At 43.4% G+C, this 21,370-nt stretch overlaps 1 protein-coding gene across 4 annotated transcripts in view; it reads left to right on the forward strand.

Moving 5' to 3' along the window:
* col8a2 (collagen, type VIII, alpha 2) overlaps positions 1–20,151 on the forward strand; it is a 53,420-nt gene extending 33,269 nt beyond the window's left edge. For all 4 annotated transcript variants that reach the window (XM_048993702.1, XM_048993700.1, XM_048993701.1 and 1 more), the window contains 2 exons: positions 4,795–4,973; positions 13,697–20,151. In XM_048993702.1, coding sequence (XP_048849659.1) covers positions 4,829–4,973; positions 13,697–15,612 — 2,061 coding nt within the window. In that variant the 5' untranslated portion in view covers positions 4,795–4,828 and the 3' untranslated portion in view covers positions 15,613–20,151. The remainder of the gene's footprint in view (positions 1–4,794; positions 4,974–13,696) is intronic.
* Positions 20,152–21,370: the final 1,219 nt, after the last annotated feature.

Consider the following 21,370-nt stretch of genomic DNA (forward strand, 5'->3'; position numbering starts at 1 on the left):
GTAGCAAGGCGCTGAGGACAGGATGGGGGCTGGACCCCATAACTACTGGCCATTACCTCAAAGTAGTCGCTGACCTCATACTGTACTTGGAAATCGATTTTTTAGATGAAATTTTGTCTTCAGTCTCTTCAAGTCTCGCTTTAATGTGTCTTGAGTATGTTCTATAGTAATGTGCTAGATATTAGGCATTTTTATATCTGCATGTCAGTGAAGAAAGTACACAGGATTAATAAAGGATTAATTAAGTATCTACAGTATCTGTATGTCTGTCTGTCTGTCTGTCTAATCATAGGCGCTCTTCACCACTTGCCTACATGCATAGAAAATGCATTAATTTACCAAACTGATGATTACTGTCCAAAACTCACATTTAAAGGATGGGATCAAAAAATCCTGAATATGAACCGGAGTGTCACTTCTGCTCTGCTGGCTTTCCTGAATTGTACAAATTAGATTAAAATAATGGATTTAACCGGGCAGAACTGAATAAGGAATGCAAAAAAAAAACAAGTAGAAAATGTAAACATTTAGTGTTTCTAAGTGTGTACGTATGGTTTATAATTGCAGAGAATATCGTGTTTTGGAGTGTTTGAAGCTGCCATCGCTTGTCCCCAGCCAAGACTGAAATGTTGTTTTAGTCTGGCAGGGTCCCACTTTGTTCTGCCCCACCTTGACTTGGAAATGTCTTGCCAGCGGTTTTGCTTCCAATTCACCTCCGCCCCCACCGTGGCAGCCGGGCAGATCCAAGCCACGTGAAAGGAAATAAAATCCACCCATCTTCTTTTTCACCATCTCCGAGCGGGATGGTATTTGCTGAAGGGTTTTCGGTATTTGCGGCGAGCCGGTCGCCGCTCCGCACGCTCACAGGATCCTGTCCTTCTTGGCTTCTTCTCCTCCAGTCTACTCCGGTTTTCCGTTGCTTAAGACACGATATGTCACATGGCGCATTAAAGACTTGGAGTGTGTTTTGCACGCGGGCGGATGCCTCTTTAGTTTAAGTCTTTCTCACTCTAGGCCAGATATTAATCCGATGGTAATCTGGCAGCAAGCAGAGGGTTATGTGCTGGTCTCCAATCCTGTCATATTAAAGCAGCACTACTGACACAAATATGTGATGTTTCCAGACCAGCTGAAATGAACTTAGCTGATCAGCTTGATGTGGGTGGATGACTAGGTCAACAGCCTTCAATCCAACAACCAAAAAGTTTATATATTACATGTTTTTTTTGTTAATTTTTACATGTTTACAGTATTTAAATTCTGTTTACTATTTGCTCATTTGCACTATGACCAATGCATGATATTTCATACGTTGGGCTTGAGCTGCTTAAGAGGTCTGCTTATGTTCTTTAAATGTTATTTTGTAACTGAAAAGGCCGTCTATCTATCTATCTATCTATCTATCTATCTATCTATCTATCTATCTATCTATCTATCTATCTATCTATCTATCTATCTATCTATCTATCTATCTATCTATCTATCTATCTATCTATTAAGATCTATCTATCTTGCGATGTTGGAGTTGGTTGCGGACACTTCATTTTTCGCCAGTGTTCTCTTTTCGCTCATGCTGCCAGCCTAATGACTTTTACAGGGAATGTGGCTTTTGTCGTTTCATTTTTTGGTGACCAGGGAACTGCTAAGCCACCTCAGTGTTTATGTAAGCTTGTTTCACTGTTTGTTTCAACAACGCCGTCTGCATGAGGCTGTGTCTCCGGGACCAAGCGTCACGCTGCATACACATTCGCCGTCGCCAGACAGATTGCGTGAGACATTTTAACAGCTTTGAGCAGAATTTTTGGGGGAACACATTCAATAAACAGATTCTGTGTAAAGTGAGACATGTCTGATTCCACTCAGGCAGACTGTGTAGACGCCGTTGGACATTATGTAGACGCTGGGTATCCTGGTAAAGGGCAGATCTGCTTTCTCCACAAAACCACAGCTCTCAGGAGCAGCATAGGAAGCTGGAGGGTATTGAACTCCCACAAATTGTGTTGTTTTTTTTTCTTTTTTTTTAAAAAAAAAGAAAAGCAAACTTCCTTATTTGTTTTCTCTATTGTGCAGCATTCGGGAGAGTTTACCGTACGTGCGATCAGGCATAAGGGAATGATTGAAAGAAGATCACAAATTCAAGTGTCCTTACTCAAGCCTTTGGGTCCTACATTATCACATGGAGAAACAATCAAGATGGCAACCACAAAAATGATTTGCACACCAGAAATGGAATAGAACAAGTTTTAGCACAGGAACTGGGCTTGCATCACGCTTGGACTGAGTGGCTCTGAGATCCTAGAGTCCAGTAAAAATAAAATAACCAATGATTAGGGGCCATATTCGGTGACCCACACAGGTCCTGCCTCTCATCACAGAAGTTCTCCAAGGTTGGCGCCATGGGGCCTGGCTGCCTTGCCTGCTTCTGCGTAGACTTAGGGTCATGTGTAGAAGCTTAGACACAAATGCCCTCTAGCAATCACTAATCACATTTTCCCCCAAGCTTCTTACTTGTCTGCAAGACGGCAATGTGTCAAAAGTGTCAAATCCCCCCTCCGCTTCCCCCAAAAGCGGCATTTATAGCTTGACGCTTCAGACATCAGCCTCTCACTAGGTTTATTTTGATGAGCTTGTTCATGATTCATGACTGGGATCTGCTACAGATACACAGAGTTCATGATAATCATTAAATTGTTTTTACAATTACAATTTACAACCACTTTAAGTTACTGAGCCTTGATGTATGCTGGATTTGTTTAGTCCATGTTGTGCTTGCTTACAATTTTGGGATCAGTATCAATTAGATTAGTAGATGAGTTTCATTACATGATTGGTTTGATAGCCAAGCAACAGCAATAGTGGTAAATGCTGGATGGAGTGGAACATCTCTCACCAGACTCATCCCTGTAACCAAAAAAATCATCCTACAGAGCTGGTGTCTCCTACTTTTTCCTAATAAAAGCAGATAAACATCCCCGCCAGTCTGCTGCGACTGGTTTCCCTCATTGTATATTGCCCTGTTTCATCGTCTGTTGTAGTGTAATCTGCATCTTTGGATGCTAATTCCTAAATGGATTAAAATTGTAGGACGTTATGTAACCCGCTCATGAATGCCACAGATCACCTGATCTCCCTCATCTTAGTAACTCAAGTATATAAGAACTATTTGTTTGTCATTCTTTTGTGGGGCAACGTAATTAAGATGTTTAGGAACTAAATTAGACATTGTGAGGATGGTTCACCAAACATGAAACCCTGTTATTTTCTTGGACTAAAAAAGTGTAATGATGTTTTGGTAACACTTCACTTAAGGGGGCTCTAATAATGTGGCGTTATGCTGTTACGTATGTATTAATTAACAACAAACTAAGTCTTAGTTACATACTTACCTACATACTACATTAATGAATGAACAATGCATCTTTTCTCTTAAGTAATTACTGTATTTGTTAATTCTGTAAACCTTTATGAATTACTGGAGGAACTACTGAAGGAACAAGTCATGAATAACACCAGTGAAATATTGATCTCATGTTGGTTCATCATTAATGATTCATGACGTATCTTGTATCTGCAAGAGCTACTATATTTGACCATGATTTGTACTTCAGTAGTAACTGTGCATCTACTTAGTATTTGTGCCTCTCTGCCCCCCGACCGGCTGCTCGTCAGAGTAAGGTGTACAGAGCCCCGTCAGCCTTCTGAAATCACCAGCCCCGCTCAGCACCTGAACGGCCTTATGTAAATATTTGGTGCGGGTAACATGAGGATGAAATTATCATTCCAGCCTGGGAATTAAAGCAAACAGGCCCGGGGATGGACAGGTTAAACAAACAGCGAGGCAGGGAGCGTGCGGCTAGGCCCGGCCTTGGTGAAGTCCGTCCAGGTGCAGGCAGCTTCGGTAACGGCGACCTGCACGGCCCATGAGGGCGGGGAAGCTGCCCCCTGGCTTTCTTCTGCGTCTTGCCTCTCATGCCAGAATCAAAAACACAGCCCCGGCTCCAGCCGCGGTCTCCTGGTGCCAGGGTTTTGTAGTCCTTCTCCGGTTCAGCCTGACTGCTGCATCTGGATCCATATGCCCGGGAACGATTACAGTCGTTGCAGTGTTTCTTTTTTTTGCGGTATTATCTTTTCCTGAGTGTAATAGCCGAGGCCTCATATGTGGTTTACCAAGGACATGGTTCACTGTTTACACCTGACGGAGGCCCTCGTATTAGGCCCTTGATGTGAAGCTGGGGAGGCCCAGTGCCCAGAGCTGTGCTGATTCCCAGCCGATAATCAGTCTCCACTTACACTGTGTGTCAATGCAGTATTTTACCTCTGCAGAAGCCATGTATTTGCCACCTTGTTCTTATTACAAAATCAATTCCTTGGCACATTTCTGACACGTGACATTAAGCCAGCAGTTGCCCAAAATTGTAAGTGCTAATTCAACACATGTTCCGACTCGAGAAAACAAACAGTACGTGATTAAGGCAGTATGAACACACCGCTGATGCGTGTGCATCTCCTGATTGCATTTTGCACTTTTTATTTGAACAGTTGTATTATTAGGTTCTTGTTATATTTGAAATGTGTTGCGGCTCTTGGTCCAGTGGTGCATGAGTGTGACATAAACATGATGATTCAGCCAGACTTTAGGTCATTGGCATCTCATCTCAAGCACAACAAAGAATGGACTGAGTGAGTTTTGGAGATTAGCTCTACAGTTGGACATCAACATGAACGTGCACTCCTCCTCGCTTATCTCTCATGTTTCTCCTTCCCCCCCAACCCCCCGCACCCCCTTCCCCATAGGTTGCCTGTCCCTGGCTGCGTAAGGCTCCTAACCATGCTACCTGTGTTCCTGCCGCTGTTCCTGCTGGGGGGGGTTCTGGGAGGCGGATACCACCCCATGCCTCAGATGAAGTACGTTCAGCCCATGATGAAGGGCCCTGGGGGGCCACCCTTCCGGGAGGGCAAGGGCCAGTTCTTAGGTAAGCTTCTTTCTTTCTTTCTTTCTTTCTTTTTCTTTCTTTCTTTCTTTCTTTCTTTTTCTTTCTTTCTGACCCCACCTACGATGGTACACATTACATGATATTACCTGTCTATACAGTTTATCCAACACAATATGTTCCTGAATTTTAGAGTATAGGTGTTATGATGAGTGCAACAAACTGAATGCCAGCTAGGACTGAGAAAAGAAGTTAAAGAAAGAGAGTTATAGATGAACAGCGAAAAGCTGTAAAGTGTTTGCTGTTTGGTATAGTGGGGCCATAATTCATACAGAGGGACTGACATTATGATTAGCCAATGATGCGGCTTTGAATCGATGAGTGAAGCGCAAGGGGGGACTCAGGGGACCAATCAGCTTTTAGCTAGGAGCAGCGCCTCTGTGGACCCGCCCCTGTATACACCTTTGCAGGTTCACACATTAAGCATTTTCCAGAAAAATGAGCTCTGTGCTGCTGCGTGTAAGGCCAGGATGGAAGGGTCAAACAAAAGCTGCGATAGTGGAACACAAAACGTGTTTTGTTACAGACGAAACGCAGACAAAAGCCTCGGGTTGCTTTTACCTGAGCTCTAATTTATGTCATGCAGCTCATCTGTAATTTGAGCGGCTCGTTTGCAAGTTTTATGGCAGTAACTTCTGTCTATGAAGGTGTCATTTCGAAGCCCTGGGGGTACACTGGCTGGCTTTCCTCTTCAGCGCTTAGGTGATATGTTTGCTTCAAAAAATTGATAGTTAATCTAAACCTGCCAGTTTTTGACTTGATATTGTCATGCGATCTTGTTAAATGGATTTTCCGTTAGTTGAGGAATACAAGCAAGCTCTGGTAAAGTATAACAAAAAAAAATCCTAAATTTGAGCTGGAACTAAATTTATCCGATAAGAAAGATTGCTAATCATTTAAAATATTAAGTATTTTATTATTTATTACAAATATTTATAGGGTTGAACTTTGGAAAAGAGACTTATTTTTAATAATGCTTTTTGTTTTGAATCAGACATTAAGGCAATAACTGAGATTCACAACCACTGTTACAGTACAAGCTGTACAGCCCTTTTTGTCAACATCTAGAAATATTACTGAGAATATAAATGACTTACACTCGGTGTTTTTACCACTGCAAGCTGTAGCGTTGGGCTCTTTGTGTGTTCGCCTGCAGTAAACAGTAAATATTGGCCACATTGGTTAAACCTTTGAATCAGCTCCTAGCAGCAATGACGTATAGCTGCTTTAATTATATATTCAGTGTATATAAGCTGATGATTGATTCCAGTAAAATGCCTCTCCACATCTGTCTGCCCTTCAGAATAAAGCAACTGCACTGAACTGCGATTCCAGTGCTTCATTAATTCTTCAAAAGTATTCAAAAGTAAAAAAGAAAGACGACAGCACTCAGTAATGTACCTCACTGCTAATTCCTTCACTGTTTCAGCTTTACATGTATTGGTTAGTCCATACTGTACGTTTACTATATGACAAAAAATGTTTGGACCACATTTCATGCCATCGATGCTTTCTTAGTTGCTTGACTTTTAGTGTTGGCCTGGTAGGTAGAGTACATTACACACCACTTATTGAGCATGTGGTTTTTCCTCCAAAGGAACGCATTTTTTCAGAAAGCAGGCTTAGTCAATTCCTAGAGCGGGGGAGCGGGGGGTTAAGGGCCTCCCTCAAAGGGCCCAGTGGGGAATTCACTCTGCCAGCCCTGGGGTTTCAACCAACAACCTTCTGATCAGAGGCACAGAGGCCTGACTCGCTGAGTCACATGCTGCCCCTGTACTGTATGGTGCGTAGCTCATCTAAATGTGATAGTGCCGCAAGGAAAGCGGATGCCGGCGGAAACCGCGGCCGCCGTCGGAGTTGCCACGGCAGGGCTGGAGGAAGCAGACAAAAACATTCCTGGGATTGTGGACTGGATGCAATTCAGAGTGTTTCTGAGAATGGAAACAGGAGTGATCAGCGCATGCGTGTGCCCGAGAAAACAGCTTCTCACGGCCCGCAGCAGCTCTGCACCCTGAAAGGGGCCACGGGCCCTTGCTCAGACTGCTCTCAAGTATTGATTGCTCTCCGTTTGGAAGGCCTCACGAAGACATGCTCCTCCGAAGCATCTGGTAGCTGTTAGTAGTGTTTTTCTTTTTTTTGAAGTAAGTTTAGTCAGGGGCATGTGAGATTGTGCTAAAGTGTGTGAGACTTAACGGTCAGTAATGCTGATATCCCACCCGGCTTTGTCAGCACAAGCAGCCACTGACCTTTCCATGCGCTTCCTCCAAGCGAACGTCTACCCTGGACAAAAAAAAATAAAAAATTAAAATGACGAGCGATTTCGTTGAATGTTTCGTCCGATGTGTCACCCGTACTTGGGCCTCAGAGCGGATGGAAAAAGAAACGTTTCTTTGCTCTCCCAACACGTTCTAGTTAAGTGGGCTGTGGTAAAAAAATGGAAAGGAGACATGGAAAACAGACTCGTCATCTGCTGGATCTTTCCTGAGGCAAAGAGACCACATCCATGAGTGAAGTGCTGTCCTGACCCAAGCTGAAGTTTAGCTCCTTTCGCTGCCGCTGACTATCCATACATCAGCTATAGCAAGTAAGTAAGCAAGTAAGAAGGTACAGAAGTAAGTAGCTTATTTATATAGTACCTTTATATACATACGCATATCTATGTAGAACAAATGTCACAAAGTACTTTACAAGAAATAAAACAAAATATTCAAACATCAATAAAAGTCTGTACAAAAAGTTTTCAGATATCGCTTAAAGAAGCCCACACTGCCGACTGATCTAATGTCCATGGGCAGACTGTGCCTACGCCTTGGGGCAGCAACTACAACAGCTCTGTCGGCCCTGGTTTTAGACTTGGACCTGGGATAACAGGAAAACCCGGATCGGAAAGCCTGAGTGTCCTGTTTGCTGAGTATGGGGTCAAATGGTCACAGATATAATTGGGCATCTGATTGTAAAAGGACTATAAATAAGTAAACAAAAATCTTAAAATCTATTCTATATATTACTGGGAGACAGTGTAGAGAAGCCTGACTGGGAGAGAGATGTGCTCAGTAGCTGGTATAGCTGGTCAGACATCTACTGACTCAAGTTAAAACTGGAGCTCACCTGTTTAATACTGGAAGCAGAAGTTTCCGAATGTTTTTTGATATGGCCTGGAACCATTCTGAAACCATTTTCAGCATCGGCAAGCCCCTGCACCTTACTGGAGGAAGACGTTATTTTAAGGAGAAGAAAAAAAATGCTGTATTGCAAAGACAGACAAACTGTTAAAAAATGTCGCCATAGTGCAGCCTGATCATATGGAAGGCAGCCAGCCCTTGTGAGATGATACCTTTTGAGAAAACCAGCTGGTGCAACGTCCTGTACATCAGGTCCTCACCCAAGTGTCACAATGTCCATCACATGATTCCTCAGACCTACCGCAGAACTCAAACCCTACATCTGTAAGTAAGATTGGAGTCCCTTCTATTTCATAATGGTCCTCTTGAACCTCTCTGTCGTTCCTGGGTGTGTTTTGTTCTCCTGGTTTCCCACCCCGAGTGTGATTGGGCCGCACATAAAGGCATCCACCACAAGAAGAATCCGCTGATTTTCTCTTGGCTAAGATTGAGCTTCTGGATGTTGCTAACACAATGGCGCCTAGTTACGGGGCCTGCTGCTACCAAGAATTTTTATTTTTATTTCGTTATATATATATAGCTTTTATGCGCTGCTTTTTGTAAGCTCTGAACCCAATTTGCTGCCACGATCCTAAACTTGCTGGGGAATGAGATCATCAGTGTCGTGCTGGGACTGGGGCTCGCTGCCTTTGTGAAGGGGGAAGTCCTCTGTATTTAAGACCCATTCTAGAGCCACAGAATTCTTATGTCCTTCTTCCTCTGTGTAGGACCCTTCCAGTGATGATAATGGGGTTTTTTTAACGGCAGCTCTCTCATTTATTTGTCTCTACTCCCACCTCCTGGAATGAATGCAGCATTGCATGTAAAAGTAGATCTTTATTTGTTTGGTTAACTGGCCCTAAATTGCTGGCATTTCTGACACCAGGGAAAAGTGGTTAGATGTTTTGTAAGGATTAAAATTGTTCTGATTTGACTGATTCTGGAAAAAAACAAGATATATTACTTATATACTGTTCACACATAAGGCTTTATTTTCCCAGTATGTACAACCTTCTTCCTAAGATTTATATAACTGGAGTGATTAGCTACCCTTTTCATTATCTAGTGATGTATTGCATTTTCATAATATTGTCAGTTTTATATATTTAGCATATGTATATGATAAATAGGGGCGGCATGGTGCTGCAGTGCTTAGCACTGTACCCAGGTACACCTCTGGGACCCAGGTTCGAGTCTCGGGTTTTCCTCCAGGTACTCCGGTTTCCCTCCACTGTCCAAAAACATGCTGAGGCTAATTGGAGTTGCTAAATTGCCCGTAGGTGTGCATGTGAGTGGATGGTGTGTGAATGTGCCCTGTGATGGGCTGGCCCCCCATCCTGGGTTGTTCCCTGCCTCGTGCCCATTGCTTCTGGGATAGGCTCCGGACCCCCCGCAACCCAGTTTGGAAAATGGATGGATGGATGGATATGATAAATATTTACCAGTGGCAGCTGACTCATAGGGGGCGCTCGGGCACCGCCCTCCCAGATGTCGGGGGAATATAATATATGTATAATTGCCAAATTAAATGGTTTTGGGGCGCTGGAAATTTTGCCCCTACTACAGAAAATGCGGGAAAGTTTTGGATTGTTCTCAGGTCAGTCAGTCAGAGATAGATGATCGCGACGACGACAGTTGAGGGGCAGCTTCCAGCAAGTTCGGTGAGATCGTTATTGAATTACCTTTTTGAGAGAAGGATGATGGTGGAAGACATCCACGTTAAGGAGTTGGGACCCGGCAAGCCCGAAATAAATATCACCCAGCCAACTAAGGAAATTAAATTATGATTGTGAAACTGTTGTAATTTTCTGACTCTTTATTTGAATGTTTATACTGGACTAGGAAGGGAAATCAATTGGTACGTCAGCCCTACCAAGAATTTTTTTCACTAGCCGCCACTGATATTTACACTAAATAATAATTAAATGTTAATCTAATTACAGATTCTGTGAGAAAGACCGTGTGATTTTACATCCTGTAGTAATTTATTTTCATCCAAGAACCACCTGGGGGACATTAGCATTAGCATTAGCATCAATCAATGCCACTGTTCCTCTGCCGGTTGTAACCTAGTTTAGACTCTTCTTTTGTCGACTCTTACTGTGGACACAACGATGAACCCACCTTTAGCAGAACCCCTCATTCTGCAGTATGTCAGGGCAGATTTCTCCGGAGCAGTGTGGCCGTGCACGGCACAGCTCTCTAGTTCTCTCAGGGCCTAACCGTGTGTCACAGATTGACCCCCTGGCAGATACAGACCCCATGGCAGGTACCATACCAGGATGACAGAGCATAGCCTCCAGAAATAAGGCTGGTTTCCTGATGGCCCTGAGGGTCTGACGTGACCATCACTGATGACCTCACATGGTCACGTCACACTTCACACACCAGCCACGAGGAAGGACAAGCCATGCTCTTACGTCCTCAGACATCTGAAGATGGTCTGAATATCACCAACAGCGCCAGCCCATCTTTACAAATAGGCTATTGGGTTTGTTCTCGTGGGCAGAATAACAAGCAGCAGAGTGGAGATGACTGCCCAGAGGAGAACAGACACAAAGTGGCCAGAGGCATTTGCGTGATGCACTTTCTTAAAATGCCGAGCTGGATCATAAATTTGAGCCAAACTAAGTACTCAGATTACATGGTTCAGGGATGGTTTTACCCACCGTCAGTCAGCCTCCTCAACGACAATTGATTGCACGCAAAATCTTGCTACACTTGACACTCTGACACGTTACACCTCAGCTTCTATTTCCAGTGCCGGTCTGGCACACGTATATGCCAAGTGTTTGTTTATCCACCGGGATGCTAATGTCTGTTGTCATGCATCATTGTTTGTCTGTGACTGCCATACTTACCATCTTACATTTGTTGTCTTGTGTTTGGCACTATAATCTGCAGGAAGCATGCAGGTAGAAAAAAAATAAGTTCATAAAAATAGTTTATAGTGTCAAGTAAATGTGCTTAAGTTTTATAAGTACTTCTTTGTTATTTAAAACTTACTATGTAGTAAATATAATACTTTCCAATGATTGTAACTGTAGCACTGTTGCCTCACACCTCTGGGACCCGGGTTCGAGTCTCCGCCTGGGTCACATGTGTGTGGAGTTTGCATGTTCTCCCCGTGTCGTCGTGGGGTTTCCTCCGGGTGCTCCGGTTTCCCCCCCACTGTCCAAAAACATGCTGAGGCAAAGTGGAGTTGCTAAATTGCCCGTAGGTGTGCATGTGTGAGTGAATGGTGTGTGAGTGTGCCCTGCGATGGGCTAGCCCCCCATCCTGGGTTGTTCCCTGCCTCGTGCCCATTGCTTCCAGGATAGGCTCCGGACCCTCCGTGACCCAGCAGGATAAGCGGTTTGGAAAATGGATGGATGGATGGATGATTGTAACTGACCATTAATTGTCTAACGAGGCACATGCAGTCAGTGGTGTGCTGGACATCAACAACACTGTATTTTCTTTGGTTCTGGTGGCTCACAACACAATAGCCTCTTCTGGCACATAGAAAGGAGGACATATTGCCTAGATTACTTCTGTCGTATTTGGACTGTACCAGCAGCCAGAAAAGACAAATTTAGGAAACAAATGTAACACTGTATCTCATTTCCATTCACAGTGACAAAGAAAGAGAACATTTTTGGTTTTAAAAAACCTCAGTCCCTCCACATGTTAATTTTTTTTCAGATACACATTGCATAATTGTGTCCAACACGAAGTGGCATTTTGCTAGTGTTACTGATCTCTAGCGTTACTGATCTCTAGCGCTACTGATGTTTTCACTACAACTGTTGAGATCATTTCCACAAGCAATTGAAATATGGAATTCTGGCTGGGCAATAAATTTTCTATAAAGTTATGAAATATACCCTGTGTGTGGAGTTTGCATGTTCTCCCCATGTCGTTGTGGGGTTTCCTCCGGATACTCCGGTTTCCCCCCACAGTCCAAAAACATGCCGAGGCTAATTGGAGTTGCTAAATTGCCCATAGGTGTGAGAGTGAATGGTGTGTGAGTGTGCCCTGCGATGGGCTACCCCCCATCCTGGGATGTTCCCTGCCTCGTACCCATTGCTTCTGAGATAGGCTCCGGACCCCCAGCGAACCAGTAGTAGGATAAGCGGTTTGGAAAATGGATGGATGGAAATATACTCTAATATCCCATGATTCTTTAACATGACGGCATTCTGCCTGAGTTGATCTTTTGAGAATTTACATGCATCTTAGCAGACAGGGGTATTTGTTAGTCACACCGTCCAAGTCTGCGAATAGCCCCCCAGCACTGAAATGTAGGTAATGTGTAAACCGGCTGAGACCAAAGACTCGGAACAACGGCCAGACCTTGCCAGGGGAGAGACTGAGATGACATGATAGATGACAGCAGCTCGTGCTCTCCATTCCTTCTATTACTAATTGATCTTGACATGTGCATCCATCATCCTGCCCTGACTTCGAAATTTCCACATATATTGCCGCCATTTTGAAATGTTAGTCTACATGATGTGACTTATTCTGACACTCAGATAAACACAGTAGAATGGGGGAAGTATGTGTGTTTTCCCCATTATTGTATTTTAACATTTATTTATATTATACGAGTAATTGGACATAAACTTTATTTTTCTCCTGGTAATATTGTCTTGGGTTTCCCTAATAAACAACATTTCACATGGTTTGAACAACCAATTAGCCATGAATTTGAGCACCAAGCGTGAGCTTTACAGACACGGTTTGTTTCTCTTATTACGTCAGCTGATGAGAAAAAAAAACACTTAATGTTTCTGTCAGTAAATTGTCTCCTTGACTGATCTGCCGTTACGTGAGCAGTATGCGGCCCACTGGGTTTGGATGCTGTGACTGAAAGGCTGTTGGTTCAAATCCCATGGTTAGCCAAGTGATTTTGCCGTTTAACTCCTAATTTCTCCCGGGACTGACTGACCTTGCTTCTCAAAAAAAAGAAAAGAAAGTACATCGCTTTGGTTAAAAGCGTCTGCTAAAAAAAAAAAAATGTAAATGATGCAACTAATGTCGGGCAGTAGCGCAGCAATGCATGCATGCAGTGTGGGCAGTGAGAGACCGGAGCCGTCTGCAGTTCATTCTGTCTCCCTCTGTCAACAATGGCTTTCCAAAGCTGCAGCAGACCCTCCCGGAAATTAAATTCTGAGGAATCATCATTCTTCTCCATTCATTTTCTTTTTTACGTCCTCTAAGGGGATATGAGGCTGTAAGGCAACACCTGCGGCTCCATTTGCAGGGGAACAAAAAATAACTGGGATCCCAGTCATTTAAGGACGATGGATTTCCCATCTGTGTACAAAACAATAGGTCACACCTGAGTCATAACAAATAACAGCAGATAGTTTTGGAAAAATTCCCAAGTTTACTAATCTTTCGTAAAATCCCATGACTGCGTGATGACAGCATACCAGTAAATTCATACAGCTTGGAAACGAGTGTGAAGGTGAAGTATGATCCTCTTTAGGAGCCAAGAAAATATATGAGCACATTGTCGGTGGCCCTTAAATAGCTTCTTTTTGCTTCACTTTGCAGATACACTGCCTATGGTGGACGTCAAAGGAGAACCTGGCCCTCAAGGAAAACCGGGCCCCCGTGGGCCACCGGGTCTCCCAGGTTCTCCAGGGAAGCCAGGGATTGGAAAACCAGGACTCAATGGGCAGCCTGGGCCTCAAGGCCCCCCCGGGCTGTCTGTGATCGGGAAACCGGGGCCCCCAGGTTTTCCTGGAAAGGCTGGTCTGAAGGGCATAGCCGGGGGAAAGGGTGAGACTGGCCTGCAAGGTGAACCAGGCCTGAGAGGATTGCCCGGGCAGCCTGGCCTTCCAGGACCATCAGGCTTGTCTCTGAATGGAAAACCTGGACTCCCAGGCATTAGGGGCCCCTCAGGGCCCAGGGGTGAGCCAGGACTAAAAGGGGAACCGGGTACTCACGGAGAACGAGGGCTAAAGGGGGAAAATGGAAATGGAACTCCAGGTATACCTGGGCCACGGGGCCCGGCCGGCCTTAAAGGTCATCCGGGACTACCTGGGGTCCAAGGCATTGGAAAGCCCGGAATGAATGGGCTTCCTGGGCCTGTTGGGCCAAAAGGTGATGATGGACTTCCAGGAATACGAGGACCACCAGGAGAACCTGGTGCTCCAGGATTGCAAGGTCAGCCTGGACCAATTGGACTAGGGAAACCTGGTGTAGATGGCTTGCGTGGAGCGCCAGGTCCTTTTGGACCAAAGGGGGAACCAGGGCACCAGGGGCCACCGGGACTGCCCGGAGCTGCTGGCTATGGCAAGCCTGGGTTGTTGGGGCAGAAGGGGGATCGTGGTTCCTCAGGACTACCAGGACTCCCTGGAGATAAAGGGGAACCTGGAATGGATGGGCAGCCAGGTAACATTGGCCTGGATGGACAACCTGGACCTCCAGGAATCCAGGGCCCTATCGGTCTTCCAGGTAAGCATGGCATACCTGGCCTAAAAGGAGAAGTTGGGCTTGTTGGGCCCCCAGGAGCACCTGGGATCAGAGGAGCTCAAGGTCCCAATGGACTTGCAGGAAAGCCTGGTGTCCCTGGAGAAAGGGGTCTGCCTGGCCCCAATGGTGTTTATGGAAAGCCAGGTCTCAAAGGAGAACCTGGCCACATAGGCTTGCCTGGTAACCCTGGGTTGTCGGGTGTGCAAGGGTTAAAAGGGGAATCTGGACTTGTAGGGGCCCCAGGGCCTCGAGGTCAATCTGGGATTCCAGGCCTCCAGGGCCCATCAGGGCCTATGGGGCCCCAGGGAATTCCTGGTTTAAAGGGGGAGTCTGGTCCACCTGGCTTACCTGGGATAACCAGGAATGGCAATGATGGAGTACCAGGACCACAGGGCCCCCCAGGAAAACCTGGTACTGCGGGACTGAATGGCATCCCAGGGCCCCCAGGTCCTCCGGGTCCCCCGGGTCCTCCAGGAGCCATCATCAATGGTGAGACGCGAGTGTCTGGGCTTCATGAATCTGACCTTGGCGGGGAGTCGGTTCCAGGTGGCCGGAATGGGAAGCCCCAGTATGGACAAGGGGTGCTGTCTGCCGCACTAGCTCCCGCTTTCACTGCCATCCTGACCACACCCTTCCCGCCCTCTGGCATGCCAATTAAGTTTGACAGGACTCTGTATAATGGGCAGAACGCCTACAGCCCTTCTACGGGGATCTTCACTAGTCCATTCGCTGGCATCTACTACTTTGCCTACCACGTGCACGTAAAGGGAACCAGCCTGTGGGTGGCACTATACAAGAACAATGTGCCTGCCACATACACCTACGACGAGTACAAGAAGGGCTACATGGACCAGGCATCCGGCAGCGCTGTTTTGGAGCTGAAGGAGGGAGATCAGGTGTGGGTCCAGATGCCCTCTGACCAGGCTAACGGGCTATACTCCACTGAGTACATCCACTCCTCCTTCTCAGGGTTCCTACTTAGCTCCACATAACGGCCCTCCCCACATCCGAATCCACGACCATCATCATCATCGGCCATAAAACACCTACAGCATCGAAAGACTTTGTGAACAAGCAGAAGAAGGAAAGAAAAGATTTCAAAGCAGGGGAAGGATATTTTATACAGTCTCTGTGTTTCTCTCTTCCTTTCAATGTTTTGATTTTGTTTTCACTTTTTGAAACTGTTTGTTTTCTAGCATATATTATTATTAATATTATTATTGTTTCATTTGTTGTTTTGTTGTTGTTTTTTAATGTTATTGTCATTGATGTTCTATTGAATTGGATGGTTAAGGACCTTACTTCACAATATGGTTACGCCTGCTGCCAATACTTATCTGTGTGACTGAACACTGCCTGACCCCTGACCCCCGACCCCACAGAATGCTACATCCCAGGGTTCATGGGCATTTCACTTTCTGCAGTCACAAACTTCTGATCACTCACGTGCCACCGCTTACTCCATATATGCATTACTATATCTATATAAACATATACGCAGTTCAAAAGAGTACAATCGATACACTGAGACGTCATATAAACCGGCTTGTTCTCTGATCATTTATCAATACATTTTAAGTATTTTTTTCATCCATGATATTCTGAGATCACGTTACGAGAAGGTTACATCGGGATAGCTCGTCATTACAAATACTGATGGTTATATTTATAATGCATTTTTTTGCTGATCTATTAGATTATGATAGCCTGTTGTCAAAATAGCTAGGTAATGGTTACGCTTCTGGAAGCTGACGGCTGTGATTAACAGCGTAGTATTAGAGGTTGTTGCTTTTTATTTTAACAACTATAAAGACAAAATCAGTCACCGCAGAACCGTTATGCGTGCAATGTAACCCAGTCTACTATTTGAAAAGTCCTAGATAACATTTGCGTAATATGCTGCCAATCGATCAATACATTTTTATATAAGTAAGTGAATATAGATCAGCTATTGGATTTAGCCTGCTAGCTTTCTCTGATCAGAACAGTGGATTTTCTTTCTCTGTGTTGTGGAATTATATATATTTTTGTACTGTAAAGATAATTCTTTTCTGTCCCATGTACTGTAAGACCTGAACATATCATTGTTATTTATTCCCCTGCATTTAAGCACCATTGCTTACTTTACAAGCTCGGATCATTACGAATTCTGAGCAATTCATGTCATGAAGCATATCAAACAACCTTTTTTCTGAGGATTTATCTAAAGTTACACATCACATTTACACATTCAGATCATGTATGCGCATTAGCTTCATTGGCTAAATACTGTCTGAGATTTTCCTCGAGGTTATTTTATGTTTTGATACGTGTTCCTTGTGTGCTGCTTGTGTGCACAGAATTTGTGTACCTTAATTTTTGTCTTAGTGGAGGTGGTCGTCAATGCCCCGATCCCTGGACTAGGTTCTTGAATGTGTCATTCCATGCAGTGTTTCGTTTTGTTTTGGGGTCAAAGTAATCAGCTGCTTCTGTCCCCTGCAAGATATATCCATGACAGATGAATGTCTGACAGCAACACTCTTCTTACCCTTGCTCTCCTGCCTTACTGTGAGCACAGTAGGTGCTAACCTTCACCTACATTTTTCAAAGGGCCACTCCGCTCCAGCTGCTGTAGGCATAGATGGGAATGAGTCTTAGTCTCCCTTTAAAAAGCCTGACCACAATCCCTGCAGTTATACACAGAAAATACCTTGGGGTGTTTAATGGTAGTATTAGTTCATTCACAGATCGAGAAAGAAACAAGAATATTTTGAGAATCTTTCTCCTATAACGGTGTAACAAAACACGTTTGGCACAGTTTTCTTCAGTGACTTTTTGCAGTTCGTCAGGACCAGACTGTGAGTACCAATCCCCTTTATGTCTTGAGAAGTAAAGATGGTGACATGCAGAGTCTATTATTGGCCTGCACCCTGAAGGATGAATAGGTGATCGGTGATCCACACGACTACTTGATGTGTCTGACAGGGCCAACAGTCAGCTACAGCTTCTGCCGGGTCTAAGGGATGGTGTCAGGACTCTTTTGCTGGGTGGTGTCTAAATGAATGCCTTACTTGGGATATTCTGAAGAGCAGTAAATGCCTCAGTAGTAATCCCTTAAAGATAGGGTCATTATCAGAGGAATGTGTGACAGCCTTAATGTGAGGGACACCATCATTAGCTGCAAAAGTGAACAACACAGCTGGGCACCAGCAAAAAATGTCAAAATGGAAAAGTGCTTGATGTTTGCAGGGTGAAAATACTTAAAGGCAGGGATGTCCAAATGAAGCTTCATGAACCACTTGCTGTATCTTCTGACGCCACTAGATGGTGCTTTCTCAAAGGGCTCAAAGCATGCCCCAAACAAACCAAGAGCACCATCTAGTGGATTCAAAGAATACAGCAAATGGTTCGTAAAACTTCATTTGGCCATCGCTACCTCAAGGGTATCAGAAAATAGAGGAGCTTACAGTACATTCACATCATCCCTGAACTTTTGGCTCAAAACAGGCTTCCAAACTAAATACATTCCTCCATCCATTCCTAAGAGGATGACAATCCTGCTAATGGTGATTGGAATTAGTGGTCGAAAGAATAAGATATAAACTTGGGTGTACTGTTGAAGTGATGCCTGTCCTGGAGAGGGCAGATACATAACATCGATTTTCAGGTATCAGGTGCGAGGAAACACCAACAGACTAATGTTAAGGATAAATGTGAACATACAACCATGTAGGTCTGAAACCACAGAATAGAATATAGGGTTAGCATGCTGCCGTACATCGTATGTGTGATAAATATTACAGTGATCTCATATAAAAAGACGTTTGGCAAAGCTGAACAGGATCCTTAAGTGGTGCCTGCCACTAAGTTAGAATCACTAAGCATCTTATCAGACACCTGTGCTTGTTTCTGTGTTGGCTCCCCACTTTCTGCAAGATTTAGGTTCGGCCTGCCTGCATATTTTATTACAAAGCCCGACATTTTTCACTGAGAAGGAGTGCCAGTCTGGACAATGGTTTTTTGTTGGGTGTCTAGTTTTGCTCTCTGCTGGACTGAATCGCAGTGCTGATCGTTTTCAGGTCCATCATCTTCCTATCCTTTGTGCCTGACTATCAGCAAAGCATTTCGAAAGGCAAAGCCTGTTCAGTAGCTCTCTGCACATTATACGTTTCCCAAGTATATATAAACAATGTACCTTTTTTTACCCTGTGCTGAAATGGTGCTGTGTATACCACATTCCTGCAGCATGCAAGCTCAGGAAAAGGTGTGGACTGGATGTATGGCACATCTTAACTTTCTGAAGACCACATTTCTCTGACCTGGAGCGATGGGGGGGGGGATGGCTCCGCTGCCATTTCTGCCAGAGATTTAATATCTAAACAGCCTTGTAGTTTCTGCAGGCTAATTATTCTGTTGGATAATTAATTACATTGTGAATGAACTGCCAGTTGTTTTTATTATGTTCCAGTATGACCCAGACTCGCCAGTATCATTGCTAATAACTTAAAAATATATATATGTCAGCACTGGCGTGATCCCCTATAAACAGAAAGACACTCTTATCTGTTTACTACCTGGTACCCAGAACCTAGATATACACCTCCTGCTTATGTGGGTCAGGTACAATTAAATCATTGACGTATATTTGATACTTTCCATTTTTGGCCATTGCAAAATTTCCAGCTTGGTGCACAGTAAAGAATTTCACTTATTGATTTTAATATCCCCCACCCCGGAAGCCTGACAATAAAGGAGAACTTTGTGCTTATAAACAGTATTTTTGTACAGTTAATGCACTGTTTGACATTTCCTTCATCCTAGTTCTCTGAAATCCACCATCAACACAAAGTTTGTAAATGATGATTGTTGTGAGTCCCATTTGACAAGGCAAGGTTTTTTCTTGTTATATAACATATATATCCTTTCTGTTATGAAAAGACAGGATGGATTTCCATGTTCCCATTATGTATGGTGTTTTATTTTCCAATGAGACTGGGTGCAGTGTTGTATTGTTATACACGTAACACAAGTGTGCATAACAAAACTGAAAAAAAAAAACATATGAGAAAAATTGTGTTTTCGCAAATAAGAAAAACCAGGAAATTAAATCCCTTGCTTGGGTTTTACAGGAAATTGTATTTTTATGTAAAATTGAGTGGAAAATCCCATTTGCAAATTAAATTAATAAAAATGATATTTATACATATGTGCTGAAATAGCAGGAATGCCCAAAATGATTGCCGAAGCCCAATAGTTATATACAGTATTTAACAACAATGACAAGTACAGTGCATTTACATTGATAGTTAGCACTATAGCATTGTTTGTGAAGGATAATCTTTTGTGTGTAGTATTTTTTCCTCGTGTTTATTGTACTATGTATCACACAATTGTTTGTTTTTTTTCCTTTGTGAAGTGTCATTGCATACACTGTATGTAATAGATTTTGGGTATAAAATGCACTCTTGTTTGATTGAAAATGTTTTGTCTGTTTATACTAAATCTACAGAACTTGATAGTATTGATACCACATCAATAAATACTTTCCAGTATATATGTGTCAATTTTGCTTTGAACATTGAACATATATCCAACTGAAAGTATATTTTATGCTTTATATTACATTGCCATACGTTATTAAAACGTTTAGTTTGAGATGTTTGAATTTATGGAATACCTCAGAACTATTTCTATCTCAAGTGCCTCAAGCAACATCTCAGGAACTTGGCATTTGCAATTCTCAAATTCAGCACTAGAGGGAGAATAACGCTAAAGTTTAACTCCTGAGTCAACGTATGCCGAGAGTGAGATAGTACCGTTGGAGAGCCATGGATGCACTGAAACATATGTAGCTGGGCTCTGCAATCCTGTCGACTGTTATTGCGTATTTTAGATTAATGCAATTATGTGCGCCATTGTAGTATAATTTACGCAGCTAAACCTTAAATTCAAAATAAAGCGATTCCTGGGTGATAGACATATATCTTCGTGAGTGCTCACATTTTAGTCATTCATCACATATTGTCTTAAACGCCGTTAATGCAATTCTATCTTGTAAGAACACACACTTGCATAGCACGGGCCACGCCACAATAATTCCGTATATATTTCAATGGTTACAATTTCAATAATTCTAGAATTTGACAACTGGTCCTCTGACTGAACAAACTCTACCCTATGCAAAGCAATAAGACACTTCACGTGATAAGTGCTTTTACAACTGATTTTAGAGCTTGATATACTGTACTTAACCTTGTTTATGAATGCTTCTAAATCTGTTGTCAGAAGAGTTGACATGGCTACTAAAATATCACAGTCGCTAAATTTTGTGAAAAAAACTATGCTAATTCTGTGCTAATGTTTTCCCTACGTAAAAGTAACTCCATTGTCTTACATCCACAAAACCATATATATATATATATATATATATATATATATATATATCGATGCATTTTTTATTTAGCTTCTGGTTCTTCTCTGAAAAAATCATAATACCATCTGTTTTATGTATTTAGTAAAAAAGATGCATTACAATATGCGACATCAAAACGGTGGGATTAAGGGAGGCATTTGGTTCTGATGGTTCTTGGAAGCGGAAATTTACACGTGGATTGTCGCATTTTATCGCGCAAACGGAGGAGATGGAAAATAACCTTCCATGTACGTCATGGTATAGATCCACAATGGAAAAAGGACACAATAGTTAACCCAGTGGAAATTCAAGTGAAATCAGTGCACCATATGAACCGGTTTTAAAAAAGCGTTTGGACA

The sequence above is a fragment of the Brienomyrus brachyistius genome, chromosome 23 (assembly GCF_023856365.1).
Source record: "Brienomyrus brachyistius isolate T26 chromosome 23, BBRACH_0.4, whole genome shotgun sequence".
NCBI lineage: Eukaryota > Metazoa > Chordata > Actinopteri > Osteoglossiformes > Mormyridae > Brienomyrus > Brienomyrus brachyistius.